This window comes from Rhea americana, unplaced genomic scaffold, assembly GCF_003343005.1.
Source record: "Rhea americana isolate MKP2758 unplaced genomic scaffold, rheAme1 scaffold_12, whole genome shotgun sequence".
Lineage (NCBI taxonomy): Eukaryota > Metazoa > Chordata > Aves > Rheiformes > Rheidae > Rhea > Rhea americana.
Genome location: NW_028185261.1, coordinates 6,383,243 through 6,399,946, shown reverse-complemented (window position 1 = coordinate 6,399,946; position 16,704 = coordinate 6,383,243). Strand labels below are relative to the sequence as shown.

General features: G+C 37.7%; 1 protein-coding gene across 1 annotated transcript in view; it reads right to left on the bottom strand.

Annotated features, from left to right (window-relative positions):
* The window catches only part of CHN1 (chimerin 1), a 113,138-nt gene that overhangs the window by 45,597 nt on the left and 50,837 nt on the right, over positions 1–16,704 (bottom strand). Inside the window, exon 7 of the mRNA XM_085321959.1 lies at positions 8,332–8,620. Within this exon, the coding sequence (XP_085178085.1) occupies positions 8,332–8,620 (289 nt within the window). The remainder of the gene's footprint in view (positions 1–8,331; positions 8,621–16,704) is intronic.

Here is a 16,704-nt window from a genome sequence, read left to right as displayed (position 1 = left end):
AAAAAAAGAAAAAAAAAGAAAAAGAAAAAAAGACTCAAAACTCACACAGCTAAGGAAACAGAACAACAAACGACAGAGCTGCCAGCTAGCAGCCCACTGCAGTCCCTCACAATCCTGGAAGCTCTTTGCCTAAGGAATAAATGACAATCACATGCCTCCTTCAGCAACTGCTTTGAAAACAGACCCACCTTCTCTTTTTTGTGACCACCAAGATTATGCAGCTGCGAGAAGACATAAAAAATCACGGAGAAACCACAGTCTAAAAAAGAAAAAAAAAAAAAAAGAAAAAAGGAAGAAAAGGAAGAAAAGCTTTCATCTCCTTATATGCATATAGGCAGCCTTTTTGGAAACCCCCGAGTATAAGGTCCACAGGGAAAGGAAAGCAGCAGACTCCTACAGAATATGAGGACTGAAGCCATGGCAGCCCTCCCATGCTCATGAGGACCTTAGGCAGACCTCTGTATTTCCCCAGCTAAGGTCTGCCAGGATGGGCAAATCTCTCYTCATCTAAAGAGCACCTGAACATAGCTGTCCTCTTCAAGAGCTAAGGAACGTTTCCCCTCCCTGTGATCCTGCTCGCACTGGGTTATGCCGATTAAAAAGGAGGGAAACTTCTGCCACTGAATAGGAGAAGCTGAGATACATGGTACTTCCTGAAGGACACTGGGAAGAACTGCCTTTTACTAGCCAGGGCCTCGCACTGGCTTACCTCTAACAGCACTCCGAGAGACGGAGGAAAAGAGTAACTTACTGGCTTCCTTTTATCAGTAACAACGTGCCAGGTGTGGTTCAGACTGACCTGTGCAGCAGCTCTACTGCTTTACAGCCTTTCGGACAGTTATGCCCAGCATTCGTTTTACAAAGGCCCAAGGCGGCCMAGGGCGTATGGGGAGTGCAAGGACTCCCCATAGTTTTGCTGAGGGCCCAGTCCGGGCGTCCGAGGGGGCTTTCAGGAACTAAATTCTTCTCCCCAGGACTGGGCTCCTGACTATCTCAGTATAATTACACACCAGACTAATGTATCTTCCTGTATAAATCCAAGGATCATAGAATGGCAAGGTTGGAAGGGACCTCTGGAGATCATCTAGTCCAACCCTCAGCGTAGCCCATACGGGGATTGAACCCRCGACCTTGGCATTAGCAGCACCATGCTGTAACCARCTGAGATAAACCTGCCCCCGAGCTCACACACCAGATCATGAACAAGCCACACTTACACRAGAAAGCACAAGGTCACATGACAAATCATCTCAGCGAGCTGTCGGGTCACTTGTATCTATGAAAAAAGGTTGAACTACAGTGCTTATCCTCAACAGCGCGTAGCTACAAAATGGCAGGGAAACCTCTCTGCAGGAGTAGCAGCATGACAGGAGGTGTGCTGYGCATCTGAAATGCAACATGACTTAAACCTCTCCTAGACGTCTGAGGTTTGTGCTGCTTTATTTATTTTTAACTTTGAAATACTAGACTAACAGTAAGCACTCAGGCATGCAACTTTCACTTCACATTAACACCCCACACCATTGTGTGGGCATTAAACTAACTGTGCTTTGGAGGCTCAGGCAGGCAGGTGAAGTCTGGAGGTGTTAACTGGAATCAGCTGGGATCCTGCTTGTGCGGCGGGACACCGGCYGAGTACAGCCGGGCACTTACCGGGAGCTCCCAGGCAGAGAGGCTAGGAGGAATTCAGGCCGGTGCACGCAGGTGGGCCACGAACCCCCATCAGCACTGGAGCCAAGCTACAGATCCAGTTAGAGATCGTTAGAAGAAGTCTGGCCTGGTAATTTACCCTTGGTAAGCATGAGCTACTGATGAGAGAAAAGCTAGACACTCTGTGACCTGGGAATTACTAGAAAAGTTTATGCTTTGTTTGGGAGCTCTGAATCTTAAAACAAGATCAGTTTATATAATCTTCTTAATGTATCAATTTTACTGCCACATTGAACGTAAATAAGGGCTTAGGTTACTTTAAATGAGTATGAACGGAAAAAGCACTCTGTAGGTTGTAGCAAAGATAACTTTCCTCATGCTGATGCCTGCATGCTGGACACCAAGTGCAATTAGCTTGCTTCTCTCAATTCTTAGTAAACATTTAGTTAAAGTAAAAATTTGTGCTTATAAAAACTTTTCATAACCATTTGAAGTCTTATTTTTAAAGATATATATGGTGTATATATATATATATATATACACACACACACACACACACACACACACAATGGCATATATAACCATATAGATTCCCACAACCATAAATGCTAAAGCACAGAAAGTGAACACGATGAAGACTGAGGACGGGGCAATCTATGCTGAGTACTAAGCTGCTGATCAACTGGAGCAGCTACCTAAAAAATCTTGTCTTTCATTCTGTTAGGAACTTTCTTAGTATTGACAAAGTTGTCTGTACTTTGAAGTCTGTGCTGAAAGATGGGCTAAACCCAGAAGAAATAAATAGAAGTTTTTGCCTTCCACAGAGCTATGTTTTATTTATAAATTACATTAAACTTACAGAGTGATTGTCATGGACACCCGCGCAGGGACTGAAAAGGAACATTTGTGCAAAAAAAGTTGACAATCTCCTCAAGTTAACCCATAGGATTCTTCAGGGTTCAGTGTCTTTACATGTACTTTAATGTAAACATTCATCAATTGTATTTTTAACAGGATTATTGCTTTGTTGCTAGCCTTGTTCTGGCTATAGCTGGTCTAGAGTTTTATATATTACATGCTCATCTTTTCCTGATAAAATCAAGTCAGTTTTAATACGAGAAAAACATGCTTCAAACAACTTGAGCATTAAGATTTCTCCACTCTAAAAGTATACTTTCTTTCCTGATCATTAAGATGACGTCTTCTTTTCACTCACTATTCGTCCTAGTACTGGTATTACTGGGCATCAAATAACGTTGCCAAAGGCTGTCGTCTCCCATCATGGACCYTGCTAAGGGGGCTTATGCTTTTATGACAGACCATTGTAACTTCCTCCGCTAGATTTGCTGATACCCTTTCACTGAAGACAAAATAAGCCTTGGTGAAGGAAGCTTTTTAAGCAGATCTTACTGACTAGCAGATCTGAGTATGAACAAAAGTAGTTGTGTCATTAATGAAAATAAACATATCAGTTCAAGGCTGCAAAGTGAGACTGGTCCATCTGCGAACACACAGAACTATGACCCTTGATTTTTGTATGTGGAGCTGTTAGAAATATACAGAGAAACTGCAATTAACTTTGTGCTCTGGATTATATTTGGAGGCAACCTTAAAAGCATGTTTCCTACTATAACCATGCAGATTTATCTTTCCAAATCTCCCTGACCAGAATTGCACACAAGCAGACGGAATTCATCATTATGGAAAAAAAATGGTATTACCACTATAATCATTAAAAATATAACAAAAAAGTGSTTTTGTTGGATGACCGCTGCTATGACAAACCTTATCTCAACTCCTTCCATTTTTAGGAATTTATCTGGATGCAGTAGAGTCTAGACTTTTTTTAATGGATTTGCAGTTACTGAAAAGTTTCTTGAAGAAATACTACTTATCACTAATGTAAACAAGAATAAATGTGATTCAGTTGCTACCCTAACATTAACCTCAGAATTTCATTCTGAAAGAGCAAATAACTCATAAGTGAATTTTTAATTTTTTACATAACTAACATTAAATCTTGGATGAAGCATTCACACAATTCCTTATGCCAGTATTTTAAAAGTATGTCAAAATGAAAAATGTTTTAATTTCATGTTGTGCATGGCTTTCAAGAAGGACTTTGATGTATGTATCTAGCAATTAATTTCAGAAAGCTACCATTTTTATAAGGTATTTAACTGAATTAAATCATCTGCTCCAAGACCATAATTACCTGTGAGGGTGAAGAATTTGCAGAGATCCATCAGTATTCAAGAACATGGGAAGAGCAATAAATGTATGATAATACTCAGTATGATACTGGGTATTATCTCCACTTCCTCATTACGCCATACAGACTGAATTTGAATGGGAAGCCTTCTTTCAAAAGATCTCAGACCTATTAATACGTAGACCACGATGGCTGCATRATTTCAAGTTCTGAACAATCTGCAGACTGTTTTGGGAGCCAGCATTACCTTTTTAGCGCAGTAGCTACAACATCTGTTAGGGCACTCAAGCATGGCAAGTTTTCTCCTGTTTTCAATCTCTATTCCTCTAGTTATCTATCTATTAATTCTTTCATAGGTCATGAAAGTCATAAATCATTAACTAAGAATTATCTTATTTTTAATATATAGTTGCACATGGCAAACTATCAAATTCCTTCTCATAATTAGTGAAGTGCGTGCTGGGTGGTGAATCAGATTCTCATGCTTTTCCTATTAAAATTTATCTTAAATTACAYCACAGTATGGTCTCTTGCAGGACTTAGTACTTACGAGTATTGTGATTTGTGTGCTATGACCCTCATTTAATGATTACATAATTTTTGTCAAATTTTTATCTTTCACCATCTTTAAATCCTCCCTTTTCTAAGGCTCATTTTTAATGTACTACACAGGACAATTCATTCAAAGTCCACTGAATTCTTCTACTATAGATTAATTGCCAAAAAGATGCAGAACAAAGTAGTATTAATGTATGCTGGGAGGCATCTAACATACCTCTGTAGCGTTCCCAGCCACTGACTCATACCAGATTCACTGCTACGTGAAGGACTCTTTAATATTTCATTTTCAAGTCTGAGGTGTGTTCTCTGGCTGCCCAATTTCATCTACTTGATTTTATGACAGACTGTGAAATTACATTCTCACCAGCTGTTCCACAGTTGGAGCCTGTGTGTCTCTCCTTTCCTTTTTCTCAAGAATTTATCTTTTATACACTACTTACATAACACAGGATTGGGCAACAGTCATAGTCAAAGTCGAGATTCAGATCTAAACATCCTCAGAATCTGCAAAACTGGGAAATCTATTTTTGCTCAGGGTGATCTCTGTTCAAGACCCAGACTCTTCCCTCTGCTTGCCGAGGAAGAAGCAAAAGATGAAAAGTTAAGATGACTATGATTTAAAACTGATAAAGATGCACAACTGCCACATAGTGCACCCTGAAGAGATTTTCTTCTTCAGTATCACTAGGATAATGTTGTAGCACACAGCTTTGGCAATTTGGATCAAAAGGCAGTGTTTTTCTTGTTGTAGTTTGGACAGTTTTCTTTGCATTCTTTGTTAGAATTGTCAATATCGATTCAGTAATATATTTCATACTGGACAACAAGAATGTACTCTTCCATCTCTCTCACCAAAGAGAAAGAAAAATTGCTTGACCTATTTATACGTGTGCTACAGGAAAGCTTCTTTATACCAGAGTTAAATTATTCAAATGACTGTTCATAATAAAGTAAACAACACATTATTATAAATCTAAGCTTTCAAAGAAATATCAATAAAAATCAGGAGCCTGCAAAAAGTCCTTCTGAGCAATTCAGGAGAGCATTTGTATCTTCTTTTTATTTCATTTTATGTATTATTATTTTACTCAAAGTATTCTAATCTAGCAGAGATATTGGGCCTTCTGTTTAACTGGAGATGTTGTAATCTCCCCTGTGTTTCTCTCTTGTAGAGTGTTACCATTTTACAGTAGGCAGGCTTTTAAAAAGGTCAGAGAAACATTTCCTGTCATCTAGCACTTGGAATCATGTTTTAAATGCAAATTACTCATCCTACAAGCATATGTATCAGGACTTCACTGTTTTTTATATAATTAACTGACACTGGGAAATTCCTACCAGTGTGATGCAGCTGCCCGTTTCACAGTCCTCAAGTCCCTCAGTTGCATTCCTCCCAGTTGAACSTGAGCCAGTTCATGCAGGCTGTCATGGTGACAGCATTAGTGGGTGTGCAAATAGTCAAGCCCCTCTGGCAAGTGACAGGTGCATTTGGACAGCCCCCAGGCTCTCCTCTCCTCCCTCTTTCCTCCCACACTTGCTTTGGCTCTTGGTGCACCAACACACTCCCCATGAGATACCCAGCAGGGCCACTGCTGGGTCTCTCTCCCTTCCCACTCTCCCCAGCTCTATGATGTGCAAAGGAGAGAGCAATGATTTGACAAGCTTTACCTGTGGCTTACTGCAAGTGTTGATGTTGCTACTGCGGCTGGGTATTTGTAAAGGGGTTGAACGCCTTTCACCCTTTGGAGATTTGCTGGGTGAAGTGGCACACTGGACTCTGTGCCATCCTCCAGCAAAGGCCCTGAGAGGTGTAAAGGCAACAGAGATGTGCCCTCTGCTCCATTAGACAGTAAAAAGACCACACTATGCCTCCTCGGATAGCCTWGGATAGTAATTCCAATTGGATAATAGCTTGGAAGTTAAACAGTAATCTCTGCATTCATTTATRCTGTGGTGCCTTGTTATTTCCACTCAGGTGTCAGCATCAACGTGTTTCTAAGATAAATAAGGTGAAAAGCCGCAAAAGCTAGGCTTCAGGCCAATCAAGACCATTGCAATTGAACTATCTTGCACATAAAGCAAGTTTAGCTGCTTATAACTTCTAAACAAATGCTGTGGGACGCTAGGATTACATGACTGATCTCTAAATGTTTATCCTCTGAAATTTCAATCTSAGAGAACTACTTAGTAATTCTTGAGCTATTTCATGAAAAACATTTCACGAGAATATATATGTTTTGTTGGTGAGTTTGACCATGCATTCTACAGAAAAAACAGTATCTTTCAATAATAATCACTGAAATCCCTTTACTATGAAAACTTTTTCTCCAGTTTAAGAAATGTTGTGATAGAAGAGAATTTTATTGTCACTTTAATTTTGTTGTCACTGCTAAATGCAGTTAAAGTTAATTTTAGCAAAGAAACCTTAAATAGTGACTTCCAGAACTATGTGACTTACAGGAGATTTCTACCTAGCCTTTGCATTACAATGAACCTCTGTGATAACATGCACACTGAAGTGACAGCACACTGCAAGTCAGTGGCTGTCAGGAGCTGTAACTGGTAAGTCATACCTCTCCCACTAGTAATTAACAGGCAAGAAAGCAGACATTTAACACGGGCAGCTAGCATCAATACGCCCATAACATTTCTCTTGTCAAAATCACCTGATCACAATAGGACAAACAGCGAAGATTCATACTTAAAGCTGGGCGCTTCATCTCTCAGTAAAGTCAGTGCTGGACAGAAGATTCTGCTAGAGGAAGACCCAACCAACGTTATGGGCTTCTCTCTCTGCAAACTCTAGGAGGAGCTTAGTATCACAATTTAGTCAAGTACTTTGGAAGCCCTTAGTGTGACCTTTCCTCTCCCTCTTYGAGGGTGTTAAGACAAGCTGAGATCACAGACTTATATTTCTGATTGATAGGACAAACAAATGAGGCAAATTCAAGTTAGTATTTCTTACGTGAGCTATAATAGCATATTAGATGCTCCTAACTTCATTGTGAAATGAGTGAAATAGGGGAGCATATCAGTGTTATACATGCAGCAAAATAATTTTAAAATACATTTTTAAAAGACTTTCATATGTGGGCTTTTCAACAAGCAGAAAGTATTCAGTTTAAATTAACGAAATTTATATGATGTTTTCTTTAAGTTTAGTCTTGGTCACATGAACAAAGTTTCACGCAGTTGCTTTGTCTGCCTGATACTGTCACAGCCTCCTTTAATGTTTTTATTTTTCACTAGTTCTAAGATTGTTGTTGTTGTTCCTTTTTTGTTTTTTATCCAGGATGCAGTTGATAATGCAACTCTCTGAAGAGAGCAATCCTTCATAAGTCTGGCTGAGGCCAAAAATAGTTCTGACTAAGCTCAGTCTGTCAAAAATTGACATGTGAAGTGTTCTAACATTTTATCTTCTTAATGAACAGGTTTATTTATAATGTGGACAACCTTACTGTCATTGTATGGAGACAGCTGAGTAGCTTATGGAATACATTTTGTTATTTTGTTTGATGAATACTGAATAGATTAAAGAATATATTTTTGGACCAAAGGGCAATTATCTTAGACACTGTAAACAATTTTAAGATGAAACATCCTCAGCCCATTTGAAATAAAGGAGTGACAATAATGATAACATCTATAACTGTGAAAACAACTGAAGAAAGGGACCTGACAACGATAAGTAACAAATCTCTGAATCACAGAAATTTGCAATATACAAAAATTACCACTGGGAAAAAAAACCCTATAACCATTTTAAATATTACTATTAATATAATACTTTACATAATTATGTATACTAAATACCTTCAGGTACCTTTAGTATTTTATAGTAGAGGAGGGTTGAAAGTATAAATAAAAAGTCTAACAGGAAAAAAAAGTGTGGGTTAACAATTGCTTACCCTCTTTTCTGCTACCTCATCCTCTCCTGTAGACTCTTTGCCATCATGTGCATCTCTCAGGGTTGGCATATGTTTTTTGTGTGCTGGCTCTCTGTTTAAAGTTGTATATCCTATGTGTTCATAAATTGGATTTATTGTCATCTTGGCAATGTATTCTGCTGCCTTGGTTTCAATATAAAGAGTAATCAATCCATCTGTCACCAGGTCATGGATGGACTCAAAACGTTTCTCCCCAACAAAGTGCTTTCCATCGTAGTAGAGTCTGAAGTTTCTGGTTTGACTTCCAAATCTGCCTCAATGAAACGGGAAAGTAATTTTTTAAAGAACAGTAAGCAAGAGTAAAGAAGAGTAAGCAAGCCTTTGCAAACAACAAAAATATTTTATAATATAAAGCTGCAACTTGGCTCTGTGTCTGGTCACAGGTCTCATTTGCAGATGAGAACCTGCAAAATTCAACTACTAAATACAGACAGGAGGGAAAGATTAACAACAACTGTGGATATATAGCCAAACCAATGACTGCCCCAGAAGGAGCTGTTTGTTCTTTTATTCTTTCGGACCTTCCATTATCCTGTGGAAAAACTGAAAATTACTTCACACTCTATATGGCTTTTTTTAGTACCGTAGTACTGCATCGCTGTACTTAATTTGTTTGGCTCTGATATGAAGAGTTCTCATAATAGAGTCCTCTATTACAGCTGATCAATACGGAGTTTTGATGCAGTCTTGGACCTCTGAACCCCTGTTTTTTTGCAGGAAGAGGCCATTCAGGGTTCAGTTCGGCTTCAGTGCCAACAATTACACTGCAGCAGAACTGCTGCCAGAACTGGAGCAGCAGAGGACAAAATGGCACAAGGGCAAGCATTCTTTATTGCTGGCCAAAGGCCAAGGACTAACTCTTCAAGCTTTATACAAAAGTCCCTCTGTGTTATGCTTGTTAAGTCCTGAGCTTCAAGCAAATCTTTGTAATATATAGCATATATAACCCATAAGCTATSTGGCGCTAGCAATACTGCAGTCTGCATGGAATAGGATTTTGATACAGCCTTTTAACAACCACAAATAAGAATGCTGACTTTACCTGAATATTAGCACCTTTTCTAAAATTGTACTTTGAATCTGGAACAATTTTCTGCCTGGAAGCAATCTAAACATGTGAAAACACATCAGTGTTTGCACTTGGCAACAACCAGCACATTTCCTGCAGAGAAGATGGAAGCAAGAAGCTGCTTTAGCAACTCACTCCAGTGTTATTTGTTGAGCGAGGCTGCTCAGGGCCTTTTCATGCAGTCAGATGCACCAAATAAATATTAAAAACTAAATCTGAAAGGATGGATTGCTTTTATTTCATAAACAAAAGCTTCACAAGAGATTTTTACAAATACACTGAAGCTTTACTGAAATGGTTCCATTTCAATGAGGTCTAGCTGAATAGCAGAAAGCATAAATTTTATACATTGCCTCAGGTGGAATATATATGTTCTTCTTCCAAAAAAGCTACTACTCGAAATATGAGCAAAATCATTTGTTCTCTTGTTTTATGAACCAAAATGTCAAAATGCCCAAACTTCCCATCCCCCTCACAATAATCTGACACTGACTGTAATTTCAGGAGCTGCTATTTTTAAAGAGCACTTAAATGCGAGTCCCCCTCTCCTGAGGGGACTGTCAGCAGAATTCACATCCTGCTCAGTAATAGAAGAGGACACAATGTGTAGAAACTAAATGGGCATTTGACTGGAAATGAATCAGGTACTTCTATTCACATTTTTATGCAACACATACTAAAAGTTCATTGAATGAAACTGAAAAGTAATAAATGACAAAATGATAAAAAGAAATAAATTTTTACTCAATGCTAATTTAAACATAAGCTACAATTTGGACTGAATACATGATAATCAGAAAGGAGAAAAATAATGTCCCAAGCTACAGCATAGGGATAGGAACATGTTCAGGTTCATCCTTCAAAGCACAGGAGATATCAGGACTTTGAGAAGACTAGGCACAAACCAGTTCTAACTGAAATGCTACTTCATTACTGAATTTCTTCTTCTGCCCTCCTATAGATTATTTTCTGTTGGTTAATTCCGGAAGCTGGATATAACCAATACCATCTCTGCATTTCCTTGTGTTCTTTGTCTAGCTATAGCCACTATTTTAATCTTCTTCCATTACAACAGTAAGCTTTTGGAAGCATGTATTGTCTTAAATTTTGTATTCATCCAGCATCAAGCACAGTAAGAGACTAGTCCATACTGGGTCTCATAAGCAGTACAGCAACATAAATACATACATTGTTGTATAGAGCAGAAAAAACTGCTCATCTTCAAACATGTGGCAGGCTGGTCTTGACCATGCATTCCTTGCATGCTGTCCCCTGTACTGTCAGTGAAGTTAATACAAGCTAACAGTGCTTAGCACTTCGCAGCTCCAAAGTGAAGAACCTTCACAGCCTTCTGCTAATGTCAGTGGGAATAATGCAATACAAGCACTACAATGTTAAGATTTGGCAGGAGAAAATTTAAGTAGGTTTGAAGGTAGAGAATAGCAGGTCTTAGATGATAAGATGCAATAGAGTGATTTTTATTAAGAGATGTATAGCATGTGATATGCSATTCTAATCAGTAACATATGCTTGAACAGTACTTATAGCAGAGTCTTAAACACACTGAAAGGTCACTTACTGTTCTTCTTGGCTTTCTAGAAGAGAAAGCATTACACTAATCTCATCAAGAGAAGATAAGGCACAGAAAAGCTTCTCGGAGCCTATTATTACGTACACATGATGTCTTGATTTAAATAACATCCTTCAGGGTCTAAAACAAAGTTCTGAAGAACAAGACATCCAAATACCAAGAAAGAAGTTTTTAAATTTTAGAGGATTAACCTTTCTCCCATCAAAGTCGAGTAAGTGCATGCTCATACCCCAAGTTTATATTTTCCTGAGAAGTCCATATGCTGTACTTCCGTTCAGACTGCTGTACACGCAACATGTCTTAGAGGTATAGGGGGAATAGGATTGCAAAAAGTGCACAACCTTTATCCTGCTACTCCTGACCCACATGTTAACACAAAAGTATCTCACAGGCAACATTCCACAATCTTACCTCTTTAACAGCACTCTATTCCTAAATTCATCTCTCTCATAAACCTCACAAGTAGACTGAAACTTCTTCCTGCATGCATCTGGGAATTGCATATTAAATTTACTTTGGCAGGTGTGGCCTTCTCAAAGTATGTTCAACTTTCTCAGTTTAAAATATATTAACCTAACTTAAAAATAACTGCTTAAAGGTATTTAAACTAATTAGTCTGTATCACTGCCATAATCATTTGCAAAAAGTGCTTSTTTATCATCAGCAAAAGGTAAAAATGCATTTTTTAACATCTATTTTCCCATTTTTCTAAATCAAACCATTTCTTCTCTATTCATTTTGTCTTTCATCGTGGGAAAATACATTGTTTTACAAATAGAATGGTATTAGCAATGAGGGGGGAAAAAAGGCCACACAAATCAAAGAACAACCGATCTCTTTCAAAGATTCTGCCATCAATAACATGTCTTTAACAATCCTCAGTTTTATTTCTTTCAAATTCATTAAAATTTCTTTCTGACTGCACAATGATACTATTTTGATTAAATTACAATACAAATGCAAAGGTACATGCACATTTKCAAATGATCACTTAAATTATCAGTCCCTACAATCTTACTTAATATTATGGTTTAAATTTTTCCATTAGAAAGAATATTTCCTTATGTTCACCTTTGCTAAAACATTACTGCAGCTTAATTAATTATACATCACTGTGGAAACCAAGTAGAGCCAAGATCTGATATTTCAACTTCCTGGTGGTTTCTTCCTAAAGTGAAGTATTAGTACCAGTTGGTTTTTGTTTAAGAAACAGAAAACAGGACACAGACAATGTATGTTCTCTTTTGGTTTAAACAGAGGAAGATTAGATGTTTTTCCAAGAAAAAGAAATAGACCTCTGACATGTCAAACAGTCTCATTGTATCTATTGTGCACTTGTTTGCAAGCAGCAGGACTAAAGATAAAAGACTTGTTTTATTCCAAGTTGTCTGAAAAGCAATCACTCTGTCTGGTCCCTTTGGTTGCCAATAGGGCAGAGTGGGTAACAACGTGGGAAAATGGATTAAACGATAGAGCAAATGCAGCTAGTAATAAAGGACTGAAGAGCTGAATTAGGTATCATACCATGAGAAAGATGAGGTTCAGACTCTCAGCTACCTACTCTGTATGCAGCATTCACTGATGAGACAAAAGGAAGACATGAAGGACTAAAAGCCCATCTGCACTTTCTTGCCCTTTAAGAAGATGGATTTTAGAGTCCAAATACAGAATTATACACTAGCTATTTACCCCTTTCACAGGCTATTTTATGATGAGAAGAGTATCTAGGCTCAAAGTAAAGACAAAAGCATTTTTTTTAAAATGCATAGCTGAGGCCAGACCACAGTTAAATTTAACAACCCTCAGGGCTACTCATGTCCTCATTACTTTCAATGAGTTTCACTGAGCTGAGAAAGCTTGTATTCTGTTCATGTGAATGAAGGTTACTTGGATTTAATCTCCCATGGAGAAAAAGTGTCTTAACTTGCTTTAGGGCCAAAAAGTAGAAGTCTCACTTAAAATTAGCTGTCAGGATTTGAGCTCTAACCTCTTAAAACTCTCAACCAATTCTCAAGACTAGAGATTTGACAGTCTATAAAACAGGAATCTCTCCTGGTCATTCTGTGCCCATGTGAAAGAAAGCAAATGATTCCTTGGATCCTCTTTTGGGTCATTTCCTTGTCAAAGAGGATCCTAAAAATGCAAGCGCTACGTGCTGCCGAAACCTCTTCTACACAGTTATCCCAAAGGGTCTCTGATTACTGAAAGCAGCCTTTCTCCCCCCCACTGGTACCTGAATTTCTGAGGATGGACAGGAAATTGTGGAACCTCGCATTGTCCCAAAGTGCCTGCCTGAGAAATARTATCATCTCCAATACCTTGTAGGCAGCACTGGTTTTTAAAAATACAATAGGAATAAATGAAATCAAATGCAATAAGGATTGAAAGTAAAGGTGTATTTTATAAAAAGGGAGACAAAAAAACCCTCAGTCACTGTCAGAAAACAGTCACTACAGAGATTTTTCCTGTACCATTTGGAGGTGCAGYACTAGCTTGATGGCTGTAGCATGATGAATGTTAGTTAGATATGATGTTATCTCTGAAACCTCATCAGACCTGTGGAATGGACAAATGCACAGTAAGTGGAAAAAATGTGGCATGCTTCTGAACAGAAAACAAGTTCCAGAGCTAGACCTACCATGTGGCTACCCTGTGCCAGGCTACCTCAATGCAGACACCACCTTTGCCTCATTCTGTCTAAATAGCATTAGGTAAAAAAATTCAAACCTGGTGCTGTATTATTGACACAGCCTCTCATTTCAGACTGAAGATTACTTCACTGCACTGTTCCCTAAATTTCCTTCTCCTAGAGTGAAACAACGCATGCTAATAGCACGCTGCCAATAACATAGTCAGCGTGCACCACAGCAGTGGCGCCTTCCTACGGCTCATGAACAGTATCAGAGACAACAGAAGTGAGACACAATGCTCTAAGGCAACAGCAGCGGTAACAGCTGCTAAAAACAATGAAAGCTGAAACTGTTATGAGCTCTTGGGACTATAAAAGTGTGTCTTCCACAAACAAATGTAACAAAATAAAGGTTTTCTTTTTTTCCTCAATGTCTTATTTAAGCAACTTCACTTTTCACCATCTCACACCTTCAGCAAATGCCAGCTTATCAAGGAAGGCATACCACTAATACACAGTAAGATAACTTAACACTTAAGATCATACTTTCAATGTTGATTATTAATAGATTATTTGAAAATAATACGGTTGATTTTGAAATGTAACTCTTGTACAGGTGTATTACCTGTTCTTGGCACTGTGTTTTCATGTCCTATTCCAATTAATTTTGACAGAAATCACAGGAATTGATTTGGTGATTCAATCAGAATCAATATCAAAGCTTTGGGCAATGTTTTACTGCTTTTTCTACTGGATGTGCTTCCTGGGAAGGAATGGATTCGTTCCTCATAAGGCTAATACCCTATTTGCACCTCACCGTAGATAGTGATTAAGATACATCTGAAGTTTATTATCTATATAGCAAAGTAGTAAAAACTGGATATTTTTTCCTTAAATGAAAGCAGTCCTTTAGAGACTCATATTGACACGMCTGGAATAAAAACCTTTTGGAAATGTTACCAGCAAGAATGCCAGTGACTTTTGCAGTTTCACATTAAGCAAATAATTACAATCCTTTACCAAAAATTTCAAAGACTTGATTTTACTGCATGATTCATGCTACTGATTTTTTTTTCTGTTCCTTTCAAATGAAATTTCCAAGTTAAGGTGCCACCTATTACCACTTTCTGTTCAGCAAATTTCAAAATATGCATACCAATTTTACTCTCTGCCAACATATAATATGTTGAGTTTGAGAAATATATGATATTCTTTTCCAAATAAATTTAGTCGCAGAACAAATCAGGCCTGTAATGAAAATTCCACTGCAATTTCACTATGGAGAAGGAGTGCCATAGCATTATGCTCAAAAAGATTCATTTTTGTTTCATTTATAGCAGTTTCTCCTACAAGGATTTAAATTACTCATGACTGTCATGCTACTTTCTTTGTACAGGTTTTCTCATACTAAAAGCCACTTGTTCCTGCAAATGGATTGTACTAAGACAACATGCATATTTTAATTCAATACATCATGAAAACCTGAGTGGATGACATGAAGTTAAAATACAAAGAAGTGTCCTTATTATAAAATAGCTCTGTAAGCATAATTATAGTTTATACGATTCAGGTGTTACCTGTTATCTGCWAGGATGAAGAACAAATGTTTTGGAGATGGGAGTGGATAAGTATGGTTATGTTGCTGCTGTGTTATGGTTGCTTCTTTTTTTCTTTTGGTAATATACTCCACAGGAAATTCTTCAAGGTCTTGAATTTTATATTGAAATATATCATAATTGATTCTTTTTCAAAGCTTCCTTTACATTAAAAAGAACCACAGTAAAATTTTTTGTCCCAGTGAGATTTTGTCAAATCAGAACTAACTTAAACCACTGCTAAGCCCAAGTTTAGAATGCAGGTTTACTTAAAGCTATTATACAATCTGCAACTTATTTAAAGGTCATTTTCTCAATGCAGGTGCTTTTTTTTAAAAGAAAAAAAAAATGTGCTATTTGACAGCATACTACTCCTGCTCTCTAAAATGATTTTTCCACAGAGCTGTATTCCTTGGTAACAAATAAGCACAGTAATAAAGGATGAAATATTTTCAAATATTTTTAAAAGTCAAAAAAAAGCAAAGCTTTCTTACTGCTATGTGAAAAAATACAACCTACAAACCTGGTTCTATATATGGTAATGTAAAAGATTCACTGAGGCACAACCAAAAAAGTCATAGGTAGGTGGATATGACAGTAGTGGCAAGTACTACTTCTTTTAGGCCGAAAACCTGAAGAACTTCTGATACACATAGCAATAGCTAATSGTTCACAAAGCAAAAATACTGTGTGGAGATGACTTGTAGAGTTTATATTGTATGAAAAAGGTACATAAAACTGAAATAGCATTTTTCATCAAGAGATTTCAGTATGCTGCCTCCATTTTCATACAAAGAAACAGAATGGCTAAATAAATTGATCACAGCAACCGAGTGGGCCAATATCACAGCGTAGCATCCAAGACACTTACTCCTTTGTGCTCTATTAGACATTCCTAGTTTGCAGTGCAAGTGCACAATCTAGGTGGTGCATCCAGGAGTACAGTGACAGTAGGCACAGCCAGAAACAATTTCTGTGATTTGTCAGGGCAAGCTGACATAAAGGGGGAATAGTATATGAGGTGACTACATATTAGTGATTTGTGACAGTACGTCTACACACAACAGTCTGAATATACTGCAGAACATTTAGACTATTGTATGCATAATAGTTACTGAAAGGAGTCTAGACTGCGCTATATAATAGCAACTAAAAAATAAAAGCTTTGTCCTAGCAAGACCTTTGAAAYAAAGTTACATTTTAATGCACTAATCTAAAACCAGAATTAAACTATTCAGGGGAATGCATTAGATACCCTTAAGCATTTAAAAAACAGTGTTATGTTGGTAATGAAATCAACAGATTGCTTTATATGGGTAACCCCCTGTAACATCTCTTGACTACAGTTACTATTCCACAATGTTTTACCATCTATAAGAATTTAATTCTCTTAGGAAGATGCCTGATGTGCTGTTAAAATGTTTTGTAAATTTACAGTGGGAGAGAACAG